General features: G+C 40.4%; 1 protein-coding gene across 5 annotated transcripts in view; it reads left to right on the forward strand.

The window, feature by feature from the left end:
- The window catches only part of AMBRA1 (autophagy and beclin 1 regulator 1), a 128,411-nt gene that overhangs the window by 42,902 nt on the left and 70,401 nt on the right, over window positions 1-15,108 (forward strand). For 4 of the 5 annotated variants that reach the window (XM_059849388.1, XM_059849387.1, XM_059849391.1 and 1 more), the window contains 2 exons: window positions 7,313-7,396; window positions 7,946-8,046. In XM_059849388.1, the coding sequence (XP_059705371.1) occupies window positions 7,313-7,396; window positions 7,946-8,046 (185 nt within the window). The remainder of the gene's footprint in view (window positions 1-7,312; window positions 7,397-7,945; window positions 8,047-15,108) is intronic. The other variant, XM_059849390.1, reaches the window with a different exon arrangement.

Raw genomic sequence — 15,108 nt, forward strand, 5'->3', positions numbered from 1 at the left:
AAGTTAACAAAAGACATATAGGAGATGTGAGAATCTTAATAGGCTCTCCATGTCATTCAAGTGCTGATGGAAATGGATTTTTAGGGTCCATGACAGGTCAGTATACTGCAGAAAATGTAGCCTTTTTTCCTGGAAATCTTAGATGGGACAGTTTGTTATCTGTCTTTCTTGAGCATCTACAAATAGTGTTCTTGCTAGCAATTTGCTATTTGAATTCACATAAAGCAGGATTGCTATTTGTTTCTTTCTTCTCAGAGCTCCTTTATCTGTTTTTGTTGGTTTTTCATCTGCCTTTGTTTCTTGCCTCACATGGCACTGCATCATTGTTTTTGATGAAGATGAGCCTTTACAAAACTGGCTTTCAAAGCAGATGCAAATATGTGTAACTTGGTGGTCATTTTCTGGGATTTTTCTTCTCTGCTAGAGGTTTCTGAAGCAGTTATCACTGGGTTGTCGCTTCCAGATACACAGCAACTTATTTTAACTATATTTATCATCTTAAACACAATTTCAGGCTAAGACAGTTACAGATGCTGGATGAATGGGAGTGATACTGAACCTACTCTTTGAACTTAATTTTTCAAGGATTAGTTAGGGTGTTAGCTTGTCTTGTGGTCTACTCATAGTAGCCTGCAGCTTCACTTTCCCTGTTTTTTTAATCTTTTCTCTTTTGTGACAATCTTCTCTATTACCCTTATCTTGGTCATAATGTCTAGTGATGCTGCATCGATGCAGTGAACAGGCAATAACTGTTTCCTCCACTACTGCAGGATTTTGCTAACCTCTCCAACATAATGTTGCTTTACCATTAAGTCACATCCCAGCAAGGCAAGTGTCTTCATATCAGGGTGGTGAAAGAATGTGTGCCTTTAGAAAGGTGGCAGTTGCCAGAAAAGTGCCTGTCATACTCTGTACTGTTGATTGCCTGAGTCCATGGAAACAGTTTGATGTCAAGATGGTACTTCTAAGTTTTTCTGACAAATCTAAACTCTGTCCATTGTTTTACTTTTGCTTTTATTTTGTGTCTGTGCAACTCAGAAGTCAAGCTAGGTCATGTAGTAGGTGAAGTCCGCTGTTAATGAGAGTAATTAGGAAGCAAGCTGTTACTGGTTTGTTGCTGGCCATGCAAGCAGGTAGTGGTCTGCATTCTTGAAGCCCATAGGTCTAACAGATTAGCATTGCTTGTGAAGTTAGGGTTTCAATTCTGTTTCCTTTGCAAGCAAACAGTGCAATATATTTTTTTAAGAAGAGACAAAAGTTGATGCCTCTCTAGCTTTGTCTGCCTGCAGATGTTTCTGCTTTCTAATGATTCACTGTAGCTATGAAGTGTATCAGTCTTATTCTAAAACAGCATCATCAATTTGTGAGCCCACCACACAGTGAGGTGATTAAAATAGAAATAACTGGATCATGTGCTTAGAAAAGAGTGAGCGCTTCATTCTAGTTTCAAATCAGTCTTTCTCTGAAGCAGTTAATCCCTGGCATTTTACAGGCAAGTGCTGCTATTTCTCTTGACCTCTCATATGTGATACTTTTCTGAAACACTTGATCTTCTGAAGTGCAATTTTTAATCTTGTAAATATATTTTCCCCTGAACAGTGCTCTGAGGGGTAATCAAGGTTGGGGAGTTTGTTTCTCTTTGGTCAGCAAAGCCATTAGTAACTCAGCAGTCTTCTATTTTATAGGAAGTTTTAGTTGATAAATAGATGCTCATTTTCTCTGGTGGTCCTTTCAAAAAGCTCCTAGTGAGAGATTGGCATTTCAGCCTTCAGAAGAATGCAGAATGATGGAAAGGCTTGAGTGATTTGTCTAACTTCTTTATCAATTACCATATTAAAAATCTATTCTCGTTCCTGTCTCTCCAGCTGACCACCATCACTCTGTAGTTTCTCTACTATTTTTATTCTTCAGTTGGTTTTGGCTTCCAGTCTTTCGCTTAGGACTTCACTCCACAATCATACATTTAGTGCCAGGAAGGTCTTCTGGTGTAACAAATACTTTTTTTTCCCTGTTTTTCTTGTTTCTTGTGGTTTCCCTCAGTTCTGACTTAAGTACTTGTTCAATAATGACCATATCCTTCAAAGATGGGTTTATAAATGTATAACTTTTATTTTTAACAGATTATTGTGTTCTTTTAGATATACTTTAAAAGAACCATGCAGTAGTCACTTTAATCTGTGGATGTCAATATTTGTACCCTTTTTGATAGAGGCTATGCTCCTGGCTTCCTTCTTTGTATCTACTTGTGGAAATAACTCTCCTCTTAGATAAGTTAGTTGTCTTTAATGTTTCATCTTTAACATAATCCTGGTTTTAGGTGAGATACATTTGTCCTCAGAGCCAGAAGTAGAGTGATCCCCTTTTCCTGGTTTGAGTTTGTAACTTCTCCAAGCCTTGAGGATTTTGAGTAAAGGAGCACGTTCTGTATGGAAGCTTTATTTTTGAGTAAGACACTAGTCTAACTGATCCAGGAGATGTTATTTTTGCTACTATACCCCTGTGCAGAATTACAACCATCTTGCAGTGTGACTTTTCCTTTTGTCTTCTAGAATGCCTGTCGCTCACTAAAATATTCAGAATGACAATGTTTTATATTTGTGTCTACTTCTCTATTTTGAGAGGCTTATTTACTAGAAGTGCTCCCATTTTTCTCTAAATGGATTTCTGTTAGATGCTCAGCATCTTACAGGATCAGACAGATTAAAAACTTATGTGTTAATATCTGGTATTTGCTGCTTTTCTCAGTGGTGAAGCTAGTAGCTAACTTTCTGTCATAGTGCTCCCAACACTCTATGCTACCTTACCCATCAGGATGGTGCTGGAAAGTAATCAACATGTTCTTAGAACCACCAGCAAAAGGGATGTTCCCTTCATCATCTTTTTTCCTGCTTCTATACCCTTTGTAAAACACAGTGCACACTTTGTCTTGGAGTACTGTGTAACTCTGGAAGAGTATACTCTTCTAAAGGTATGTATCATGTGTTTTCATCCAAATCAGCAGTGAATCCTGTGAGGTGAGTTGCAAGATTTCACGATCTGCTTCTGCTTTAGTATGGCCAGTTTAATATGACATCTTCCAGGAACCCTCTTTAGAGGACTTGCAGTGAGACCTGACCAACCAATAAAGCTAAATGAGTTCGCAGTGTCTGGTAACCTCCTCTGAGCTCTAGATAGGACCTTTGGGCTGTTCCTGCCCTCTGTCCTATTTCCTCTGAAGTAACCTACTGCAAGACAACAAGACAGCGAGTCAGTATAGGTAGTTCACGTTTTCTCAGTGCTTCAAACATTATTTTTTTCTGCTACATGAAGATGGTGCAACTTCCAGTGTCAACCTTAAAGGAAAGTAGTAGATGCCACTCAAAAAATTACTTAGTATTTCTATTGTATGTGAGTGTCTAACCTCTGCAATACAAATTGATTTAGCATTTTAAATTGGATTGCATGAAATGTGATAAAATGCTGAAAAGATGAAACAATTGGGTTGATGTGATGCAATTTGATTCCTCTGAACTTACATGGCTTATTGGTGCTGGCTTTGATAATTAAATGGCTTTTCAAAATGGTCATTGTTGACCTAATTCTATTGGCAGTGTATATCAGTGGGAGTTTTAATATTGACTACAATGGGAACAGTTAGACCAACAGATTGCGTTAGAAATCCCATGCTGTGTGTTTAATTTCACTTCCTGATACAACAGTCTCTAAATATTAAAGTGAATTCTTGCCAAGACAGAAAAGCAGAACATGGCGCTTTTTTTGTCCTTACTGTCTTCTGTATCCACTGTTATTAGTGCAGTAGCCAAGTTACCAGATGAAAAAGAATGCCTTTTTCTCCAAACTTTAGGATGCAAAATTTGGTATCTCTTTCTCTGTTTTCAGAGCTAGTATTGCTGGTCCATTAAATTTACGTTAGTCAATTTTTCTCTCAACAAACAAACAAGACAACAGAAGAAACGTCCAAGGGGATTTGACTGTCTTATCCAGTTTAGGATAAACTTGCATCCTTCTTATGCCCTGTTAAATGTCCATAATTCTCCTGAATGTTTGGGAATTGTTTTCTTTTCATGCTCTATTGTAGATTGGTGTTAATATTATTTCTCCCCTACCAACTCTTATTCTCCACATCACTGTTTTGATTTGTCCCACCGTGGTATCTGAACTAATGATGAATAACCTGAATTTTGAGCCAGACCTTAAAAGTTATTCTGACTATTTGTTGCTTCTTCCAGTTTTCCTGCTGAGACAAATTAGTCTGTTAATAATTAGAGTATTACGTTTCCCTTGTTGCCTTGCTGTGGTTTATTTCATTTACTTTAGCAAGGTTATTGAGTTGCTTTATAGCAGAGGCTTTTTTTTATGTAGACACAGACACACATACACACTGAGGGATTTGCTTTCCACTTCTGCAGGTAATGTTAATTAAACTAGCCAGTGTGAATCATTAGCTAATGAATCTGTAGGTAGTTGACACTAAATAGAAAGTAGAGCATTAGATCTTCATCAGTTCTTTAGGGAGCCTTGGAAACTTCTCTTCTTCTTGCTGGAGTGCTTCACGCTGGCACTGCAGTGTGCTAACATCTGCTCTCCCCCCTCTGTCAGCAGGCTGTATGTGGCACAGAAATAACACAAAGTGCCACCCATTTTCACCGATCTGTAGGGCGTTCTTTATTTTTCTTTTTAGAGGATGCAGAAATAATCTTCAGCTGGCACCAGGGTAATATCAGCAGTTCTAGCTTTGCAGCACTAGACTAGACACTCTTGCATGTAGTTGTTGAGCATGGGAGTTTAGATATAAATGACTCTATAAATTAGTAATTCAGAGTTATGTTTAGTAATATTCTTCTTTACCCCAGGGGAGTCTATCTTACACTTCTACTTACAGTAAATAGGAATTCTAGCATTCTTGGAGGATAGCCACTGTTTCTTACTCCCTACAGTCTTGAGTTATGGGACAGGTGGCCTTTGGGACCTGGGCTTGTTTTTTTTTGGTTTTTTTTTTTGAAGGGATGTTAAAAATATATGTGTCTTTTGCATTAGTAGAGGCTGTCTCTATCATGGTGAAAACTGAAAAAAATCCTAGTCAATATTTTTCTCTTTTAGGCATTTTCCCATATTGTCAGGAGATTGTGTGCACAGTAAATAAATAGGGAAGTACAGGATGGACTTCTCCCATCAGAAAGTTGCCTTGGTTAGAAGATGTGTCTGAAAATGTTTTTGTGGATTGTAAGACCTGTGGCTAGTGGCATTTAAAAAAACTTGAACAATTAGTTCCTCTAGGTGTCTTGATTTAGTCTGTAGACTTTGCCCTTTTATCTCCTTATGTTTGCTGGAGCTAATTTCTCATTCCTTTTGAAACCCGCTGCTGAGATTCTCTTCAACTGTAGAGTTCTGTAGAGTGTAGTCCTGCTGTTGTTGCTCTTGCTGATATGAGACCATTTCAAAAGCATCTTCCAATTCTAGTAAATGTCCAAAGCAAATACAAACCCTGAAAATGGTTTTGTTGCTTTTCTTACAGGGTTGCATATCAGTGTTGTTTCAAAAGCTGCTACATGGGAGTTTTTAAAAATTATTTCTTCTCTTCTGCTAGCTCTTACTGTGTGTGGTAAGATCTACAACACGACACTTCTTTTTCCTTTGGTCTTTTCTCTTTAGCAAAAAAGCTGATATGTCAGCACTCAAGTTTGCAGGATTCCTTCTGTTATTGATCTCCATCTTAATAGGCTGGTGGCCTGTGATAAAAGAACAGCAGTAGCTTTTACATTTCTGATCTCAGGAACCCTGCTGGTTACACAGAATCCTGAGGGTGAGGTGCGGCTTTGGCTGTGAACTGCAAATACTGCATCTACAGTGGGAGGAGAAATGGAAGCTTTGAGCTTGGATTTAGATTTGGTTTTGGTGAAACAGCTTGAAACACTAACGAGCTTTGCAGAAGAACCTCTGCTTTTGTGTTCCTGGGTTCCTCAAGTGTGTGGGAAACAGCCACGTAATAGACTTTCTTCTCAGCCCACGTTTCTTGCTCACTGACTTCAAAAAAGCAAAATGAAGAAAAATGATAAAATGCGCAGCTTGCTGGAGTGGGTTAGAAATGTGCTGCTAGTGCGTTGCATAAGGAATATTTAGTTTCCTAGTGATTTCAAGGCTCTGCAAGTAATATTCTCCCCACAACTGCTTGGGAAGGAGACAGGGCTGCAATTACAGATGGGGATTTGGAATCCATGGAGAGCAGACTTGTTACTTGTGCAAGGTCATACAGAGAGTAAATTTCTGAACAGAGGAGAAAGCACTGTTAAGGTCTCTTTCAGAACTCCAGAGTCGCTAATGGAGTCTCATTATTTTCCTCGCGGTTTTAGTGCTGTATAATTACAGGACCCCTTGTGGCCTAGGAATGCAATATCAGGAATTGTGTGTGATGGTGATTCTGAAGGTCCTCCAGTTTGATCTCCTGCTTGTTGTACAGCTGTAATTACCAAAATCAGACTGGGCCACCCGTGAGTTTGTCTAGCTCCTGTCTTGAGACTTACAAGGATAGCAGCTCTGCAGCCTCTCCATGAAAGCCTGTTCAGTGTTGCACTGCTGGGGAAGTGCCTTCCTGTCTCTGCTGTAGGACAATAGATGCTAGACCCTTTCCCCTTGTTCCCCAAGGCCCAGAAACAGAATTGTTATTGCGAAACAGTATGAGATGATGTTAAGGAGACGCAGTTTTGTCTGACACCACCTAACACTTCTGATTTAACTGGAAGAGCTTATGAAAAGTGAGATAGTTTTAAGATCTGATGGCACTTAAACTGGACCTAGTTTTAAGACCTGATGGTACTTAAACTGGACCTTCAGGGAGGGAACACAAAAGAATAGTCTGCAGATTATGCTCTTTTGCCTGCGCTCCTGGGAATGAAAATGTGAACTTTAACTAACAAAGATAGTTAACTTACAAAGATAAGTCAAAGATCTCTTTGACTAACAGAAGGTTCTTCTGAGGACTGGGGTGAGCTTGCCTTTTGCTTTCCTGGTCAAAATTCTGATGTTTCTCTTTCATTTGCTCAGGTGCTGACGTTGATTCATTGACTCTCTGTGGTTTTGTTGATACTTTTGAGACATTGTCAAACAATGAAGAGAGTGAACTTTAAGGTTACCCTTATAAAACTGGCACAGGATTTGGTACTTGTGTGAATTTGGAACGTTGGAAGCATAAGAACTGTAGAATCTCTGTAGCATACTCAGGTTGACTAGATGATGTCACTGGTGTTTTGTTTTCTTGGAAAATACTTTTATTACATAGTATTTTTAATGTACAGTAATTTTCTTTCTTTTGCTGAAGGGACAATGGAGACCGATCCAGGCACCGAGCTCCCCGCAATGCCCGCATGTCTGCACCGTCACTGGGGCGCTTTGTCCCAAGGTAAGGCGTCTATGTGTAAGAGCAAAAGGTGTGGAAATCCTGGAGGTACCAGCAGTACAGTTCTCTGGTTCTTTCAGGTGGATTCCTTTTCTTGGGCAGGGCTTCCTTTATCCATGGTTTGCATTTTCTGGGACTCCTGGGATGGCGTGTTAGTATGAACTGCTCATCCTGTGATGTTTGAAAGATAGCATGGTCTTAGTGCTTTTTACTTACAGGTTGAGGTCACAGTGTGAAGGCAGAATAGGAGGAGAAAAGAATCTCATCAGAGATTCTCAGCACAATGTGCTGGTTTGAGATGAGGAAACTATTGTGGGAGGTAGAGGATTTGTTTAGTGCTGATCTTTGCAGCCACGTTGATCAGAGGAGGATCTAATCTGTAATTTATTTTTTGTTTGAAGCAAAGAAGTGATTGGCTAAGCAGAAGACTCCAGCTTTCCCTCTACTGTAGTCTGCTGGAATGTAGTCATATTTCCTTAATATAATTGCAGTGGCTCTTCAGGGCTGTAGTACACAGGATGGCTTTCTCTATGTTTACTCTTTGTTTTGCAGACGCTTCTTGCTGCCAGAGTATTTGCCTTATGCTGGGATTTTCCATGAACGAGGACAGCCTGGCTTAGCCACCCATTCCTCTGTCAACAGGGTCTTGGCAGGTAATGAGATTTCCTTGTTTGCAGTAGTCATGTATATTAGTGGTGTTTTCTCATGAATCTGAACAGAGAAGGATTGATGAGGAAAATGAATTCCAACTTTTGGGGTTCTGTTTGAGTTGTCTGAAGCAAGAGAAAGGACTGTTGGATTGATGTAGTAAGCTGCCATTCAAGTGCTTGAGCATTGCAGATTCCATGCTTCAGGTATGTGTGGAAGTGTCTGCATGAATTGGGGACTGGTGTTAACAATTCTCCCTTTATTTAACTTCTTTCCCTATTCCTAGATGTCTTTTTTTAAACAACCTGACAGACTAATGATCGGCTTGCTGCAGGTCCTTCTAATTGAATTATAGGGTGCCTTGTTCATGTTCCGGCTAGGAAGACGCACACAAGGCAATGTGGGATTCAATTAGGATCTTAATAAGTGCATATTAAAAAACTCAGCTGCCACCACATACAGCACACAGGCATTTGGGAGCCTTAGAGGGCAAGCGGAGGTGGAAAGGGAGGTGGGGGAAGGAGGAGGAGGAGTATGGCAGTCTGGCAGTTCATGAATGAGATGGTTATAGATGACACATATCTTGAGGGTGAGTCTTTTTTGGCTGGGTCTGAGTTGCTCTGTAATTAACCCCGGTGCGGGGGAGTAATTTTGGAGCTTGGGGAAGAACAAGAGATGATGTATGGACAGGTAGGTTGGGATGTGGTTTTCCTCCTTCCTTTAGGTAATCACAGGACCATCACTGAAAGAAGTGCTGAAAGGTTTCTCAAGAGGCTGCATGACTCTTTACCCTATCCTGAGGCACAATCAACTGTGCCTAAGCCATTTTTGACAGGATTTATCTAACCTGTTTTTATTGGAGATTTCCCAATCATTTTGGGGTAGAAGTGTTGCCAGTTTTGCTGGTTTAGTATGGCAGTCATCTTGTCTTTGATAATAGATTTCCATCATCTTCTAGACTTCTGTCTCCCTGGACATTTTGGGCTGAGTGGTTCCCAGTGCTGTTGAGTTGTAAGAACTCAGCCAGAGTCTCATCCAAAGGACCTCTGCTTTTATCCCTTAGGAAACAGTGGAGCTAACCTGTAGCGTTAGCTGACGCATGTACTTGCCTGTGCTTGCTGCCTGTGTGGGCTTTGGCTGTTGGCACGTGGAAGCAGCACACTGGTAGATAATTACTTGCTGCCAGGCAACACTGCAGAACTCTTGTGTCGCCCAGCTTTGCTGGAGACACCTGCCTTCATCCCTCCTCCAGGCCTTCTTGGAGTTTGCCTGTTCCACTGTGGCTGGGAAATAGCCTGGCTTTTTCATCTATGCTTTTTGGGGAATTTGAGCCCCAAAACACATATGCTTGCTGTTTCTTGCATGTATGCCAAGAATAGCAAAGAAAGACAGAAACTGTAATCATGGAAGTTTCAAAAAACAAGATCAGTCTTTTCTGTGTGATGCTGTGCTTAGCCTTCGTAAGGCAAGGTTTGTTCACTCTGGCAGTGTTGTGGAACCTCACACTGGAATGGCTGGGACTCCACAGTAAAGGCTTTCATTGACCTAAATATAAAATTTATTCTTCCAGTGCAGTAACTGCTTGTGTTATGTTGGTTTAATATTTTGTTTATTTTACCCATGCTTTCAGTTTTCAAAATGTTTTTTACATCCATGCTCAAAAACTTGTTCATATGTTGCAGGAAAAAGGAGTGTTGAAATTACAAATATTAGGTAGAGGCATGACAGGCAAGAACTAGAAGATGAGGTTGCAATTGTGGAATAGCCAGAGAATTTCTTGTACTCATTATGTTGGTCAGCAGCATTGCAATTTTCAGTATTGTATTTCAGAGCCATTGAAATTTACAGTACTGATAGTGTACTTTCCTTTATATTTAGCCTGTGCCAAGGCTTGTGGTAGCCCTTTCTTCAGTATCATGGTGAAAAACCTCTATTAAAACTCAAAAGTACTTTAACCCTGGCCTAGTAGTTATGTGTGAGGTTGACAGCCTTGGCTGAGGAAAAAAGTAAATCATCTCTTTTCCCATTAACAAAGGCTAATCTAAGCTTGAATGCTCTGAATTGCTTCATTCTTACCATGTATCCAGACTGTCATTTTTGAATTATGTTTAAATGCAAAAATGCCAAATGTATTTCTTATGTAACCTCTACAGCATTTGAGAAGAGACACCAAAAAAAACTGTATTGCTAACTTGACAATTTTCTAAAAACTGACAGCAGACTTCTGTGATCAAGTAAGACTGAGAGCTGCTGTCTGGGAAAATACATCCAATTGTACTTCTGCTCCTGTCCACTGCCCCATTTGCTGCTATATGTTGAGAGGAAATCAAAGGAGCAGATGGAGATCTTAGTGAATTACTGTGGTATGCTGACTAAATTTCTTAATGTCAGAGCTCTTGCTGTCAGGCTCTGTCCGTTTACTTTCAGCTCTCTGCTTTACGTGAACAGCTTTCTGTTGTTTAAGTGTCATTCTGATGCAAGTGTTACACAGACATTCACTGCGTGCTAGGGAGGACTGCCTTGAGACTTAATCCTTAGAGTCAAGTTTAATGAACCCCTAAAAATTACATGTTGTCTCTGCACATGAACTAGTACAGCAATGCAGTGGGTTGGGCAGAATTACTAACGTGCCAGGCAGAGCTTAGGTCAAATCAGAGCCCTTTGTACTAATCAGGGGACTGGTGGCCATCCTTGTGCCAAGGCACTTCCAGGCGAAGCATGGGAAAGGTGGCAACAGATGGGTAGAGTAGGTGGGAGCCCAGGGGGAGAATGAAGAGATACCAGTCAACATGACAGACCGGGAGATCTCCATGCCAGCAGCCTAATTTGCATGGAGCACTGGAACAGCAACTCGCCCCAGTAGCACCTGCCTGCTTCATTATCTGCTGGTGCAGTTCAGATCTCTCAGCTGATACAGAATGCTGCATCACTGAGCTTTCTGGCACCAGGTAGAACACCATGTGAAAATATATTGCATCAACATTGTTACCTTTTGCATTGAAACTTGTAATCACACCAAAAAGTGTTGGTAGTTTGACAAGTTATATTTTTCTGTAAAGTCTACGTTGATTGGCAGTAATTACACTGTCCTCCTTTAATCCTTTATTAACTGAGTCTTATATCAGCTTTTTCATTATTTTGTCTGGAATCAATGTCAGGTTGACAAGACTGACAGTCTCATCCTATTTCAACCTTTTAAAATACTGGTATAACACTAGCATATTTTTCAATCTTCCATATTCCCCTGTATTTCAAGACTCGTCAAGAGACCTGAGAGTTCATTTGGCAGCTTTTTTAAGGCTCTTGGTAGTGTGGGCTGCAAGCCACCCTCTGCACTCTCCTCTCCTTGGTGAACTGCCCTAAGTGATGGAGTTGTGGTCTCCATGGAAACATCCATACAGTGAAAGCTAGTTGAAGTGGTTGGTTGCTAAAGTGATGATGAAAGCAGTAAATATATTTTGGTTTCTCACTTCATATGGCTGATTGATTGCATGTGGCAGTGTAGGTGGAATACTGCATCTTGGGGCCATTTCAGTCTTAGAGTCTTGTGGGTTCTCTGCCATTTGTGGGCCAACAGAGTGGGGGTTTGATATTTGGCTTGGTTTTCTTTTTCCTTCTTTTTTTGAATTTCTTTTTCTCTTCTACACTTCCCAGGAGATACCAAAAAGATGTTCTGGGGGATGAGATTACACCTTTTCTAGTGGGAGTTAGTACGCTCAGCAGCGTTAATATGTCCAAGGAACACACAGCTCAGTATTGTTTACTCCCTCTTACTGCTTTTTTGAAATGTTTCTGTAAGCTGAGTATTTCTGCCCAGTGTTTTGTTTGGGTTTGTTGTTTGTTTGTTTCTTTGGTTCATTTATTTGTTGGTTTTGGTTTGGTCTTTTTGTTTGTTTTTTAATAAATTTCTCTTTGTCCTAAGTTGCATTGGGAAGCAGGACACTGCTGTGATGGGCAAGTTACAGATATCGTTTGGCATCTGGTAGCACAGACCAGGATGTCCATTTTAATATCCTTTTTACAATCCGTAGATACATTCAAAATAAAAGGTCTGCATCATTGCCGCTGAAGTGCTTGTGACCTCTTGTTCCCCTCTGTGAACTTTTGCCTTAGGCTTTATAGTAATTGACTGCTTTGGGATGGACAGAGGCATGCTAATAGTATAGTGAAACAAAGAAGGCTTTAGTTTCAGTTCAGTGGAAGCTTAGGGGAAGAAGAGAATCAGTGTTTCCCAAGGAACTTTGCAGAAGGCTTTAAAAATTGACACAAAAAACATTTTGTTGGCATTTCTGTTACTCATTAGGCGACATACAGATGAAAGTTTATGGTGGAGTTACCTAGCTTTGTGAAATGCTTCAGTCTTGCCTCACTTTGTTTTAATAGGCTTCCATTCAGTTATGTGTATCTCAACAAAGAAAATATTTTTCCTTGTGTGGTCATAGGTTATGTTTATCTGTTCCGGCTTTGCCACTAGACTTTTATCTGCTTAAACGCAATCCAGCACAGTAGCTCTGAGTCTTCCACCTTGTGGGGAGATCCAGATTCCGCAGGGCTTAAGGTTTGAGCGATACAAATTCTACATGCACAGTTTCTGAGTGATTCGTAGCTATCTCAGGGTAGTAAATTCAGACCAGAGACTGAACACTTACATGTAGTCAAAGAATGAGCTTGATTACAGATTTTTCCATATCCCACATCTAATCAGGGTATAGCCTGCCACAAGAGCAATAATGGTTCAGCTTTGGATATCTCTGCTGGAGTTGCCAAAGCAAGCTGGCTGTAGCCTTCTTACACTGGGATGGGGCTGAGGCTATTGATGAAGCTAAGAATCAGTTGATCCCTTTAATGGGAGTCTAGAATTTCAAAGTGTGAAGTTTGGCTGTTGTTTTCCCAAAATCCTATAAGCTATGCAGTTCTTTAGAGTTTTACTTCCTGGGAGGATTCAAAGTCATGTGTCTTCTGGTGAATTTCTGTTCTTCAGCCAGCAGCTGCTAACACTCAATTGCTAAAGTGTATGAAGTTTCATCATGGTGAAAATTAGCTAAGATGGATAATGTCATCCTTCTGGGACAGGAAGGATGTGATTGAGCATGTGATAGTTCTCCTCATAAGAATTATGATGGTGGCCTCTCACCAGTGACATGCAGTAGTTAAGGTGCCTCCTGGTGCACATTCCCAATCTGTTGATTAACAGCTAAATGCTCTAGCTGTATTTAGAGCTGATGTTCACAAGTGACTGGCTCTAACCTAAAGCCAGCTAAATGGATATGGTTGAGCCTGTGGTACATGCAGCTGCATAGTTGCTATTGGTTGCCATTGAAAGTTGAGTTAGCCCTACAGTAACCTTTTACTTCTGCTCTAATGATAGAAGTGATCACAATAAAAGGTTTCTTTGCCTTCAAAACCATGTTGAAGGCAGATCTCCAGTTCCTCTGGCATTTCATGTGTGATTGCCTCCTGTGGCTCAGGTCATCTTGACCTAATCCTGTTCTGTCATGTACAGTATGCTGTTAATTCTGTTCTGAGATGCTCCCATCCCTCAAATGTGATTGTAGTGATGCACAGCTGGGCAGGGTAAGGCAAAGATAACTTGAGAGCTCCAGAAGGCCAGCAAAAGTTGATAGAAAGATGCATTGCCACTTGTCTCTGATGTACCCATGTTTTTCTCAGTATTAGTAGTTATGTATTTTCTGTACAGTTCCCTGATATTTGAGTGTTATTCTGAATCTGTACCTTCAGCTGTCCATCACTGGCTTATTGATATTGGCTTGCTTCTGCCTTTTCATCCGAGACAGCTGTGTGAATTTGAATTAGTGTCCTGATCTAATCCTGCTTTTCATAGTAGAGAGTTCTGTAGAATAATAGAATCAATGAACATATCTGTGTGGCTTTCTATGCTGCCTGTTTCTTTTATAAGTCTATTTGGTACTGCTAAATATGGAAAGATGTGAACCTTTGAGTAACTTTATTTTTATCATCTTTCTGTGATCTACGTCAGTGGACACTAAATGGTATAAGAGGCTTAACATATGCCTCAGATTCTTCTGTGACTTGAGAACTATAGATCCCTGTCACCTTCATCACAGGCTTGAGAACAGTTTATAACTTCTGTGAAAGTGCAGCCTTTCATGAAGAAATGTAAGGGAAAAAAGAGGCTGTATGGCTGAATTGTAAATGAAAGAACTTCTTACAGGAGGGAATGATGGAGTGTCCCTTCACAGGACTGGTGAGACGTAACCTCAGATGTTGGTTTCCTCAACATAGTACTTAAGCTTTTGAAGACTTTGTGGTAGGATTTTGGAAGTGTAGCAAAGATTTTAATTGCATGACATCCTCTTATCTAAGTGTTCACTCATAAATTTGCTTCATGTATTCTAAAAACACATTTGCAGCCCTTGAGCTTTCACAAAGGTTAGTTGCGGCACCTCAGCTCTTTTCTGCCTCTGTCTCTCACCAGCTGGTGTTTTCCTAGATCAGCCTTCAACCATGAAATTTTTTAATGTTGCTGCTCAATTACAGTAGAGTATCTCAAATGAAATCTCCTGGTAGTTCGGTGTCCTATGTGCAGAACAAAGTCAGGTACTGTAGTGAGTTAACTTTCTTGTAGTATTAGATCCCTTCTTGACTTCCAGTTCATGGATTCTGTAGCTGTGGCTACAGGATTATACAACATCATGATTATGGTCAGAAGGTGAACTTCTTAGCACACATTCTTCAAATCAAATCCCTCTCCCAGAAGATGGAAGACAGTTTGTTAATGCTTAAAAAAAGCAAGTCTAGAAAACAGCTCTTTATACACAACTTTGTGGTGACCCTGAGATCAGATAGCTGATCCACAGATGCTACATTCTTCCTACCAGGTCCATCTTTATAGTACTTAAATAATTTTTCCCTATATTGCAGGACACCAGTGAGTTTGTTTTTTCCGGCTCTGTGCTTTAATTGGCAGTCCAGCTGCCTCTTTTCTGGTGCTGTAATCTGTGTCATCCTGTATGTTGTACCTTGGCACAGTGAAGGCTGGTAGGTAGTTGATGCAATTAGCCTTTGAATGACCTACAGGCAATCTC

The sequence above is a fragment of the Haemorhous mexicanus genome, chromosome 6 (assembly GCF_027477595.1).
Source record: "Haemorhous mexicanus isolate bHaeMex1 chromosome 6, bHaeMex1.pri, whole genome shotgun sequence".
In the NCBI taxonomy this organism is placed as follows: domain Eukaryota; kingdom Metazoa; phylum Chordata; class Aves; order Passeriformes; family Fringillidae; genus Haemorhous; species Haemorhous mexicanus.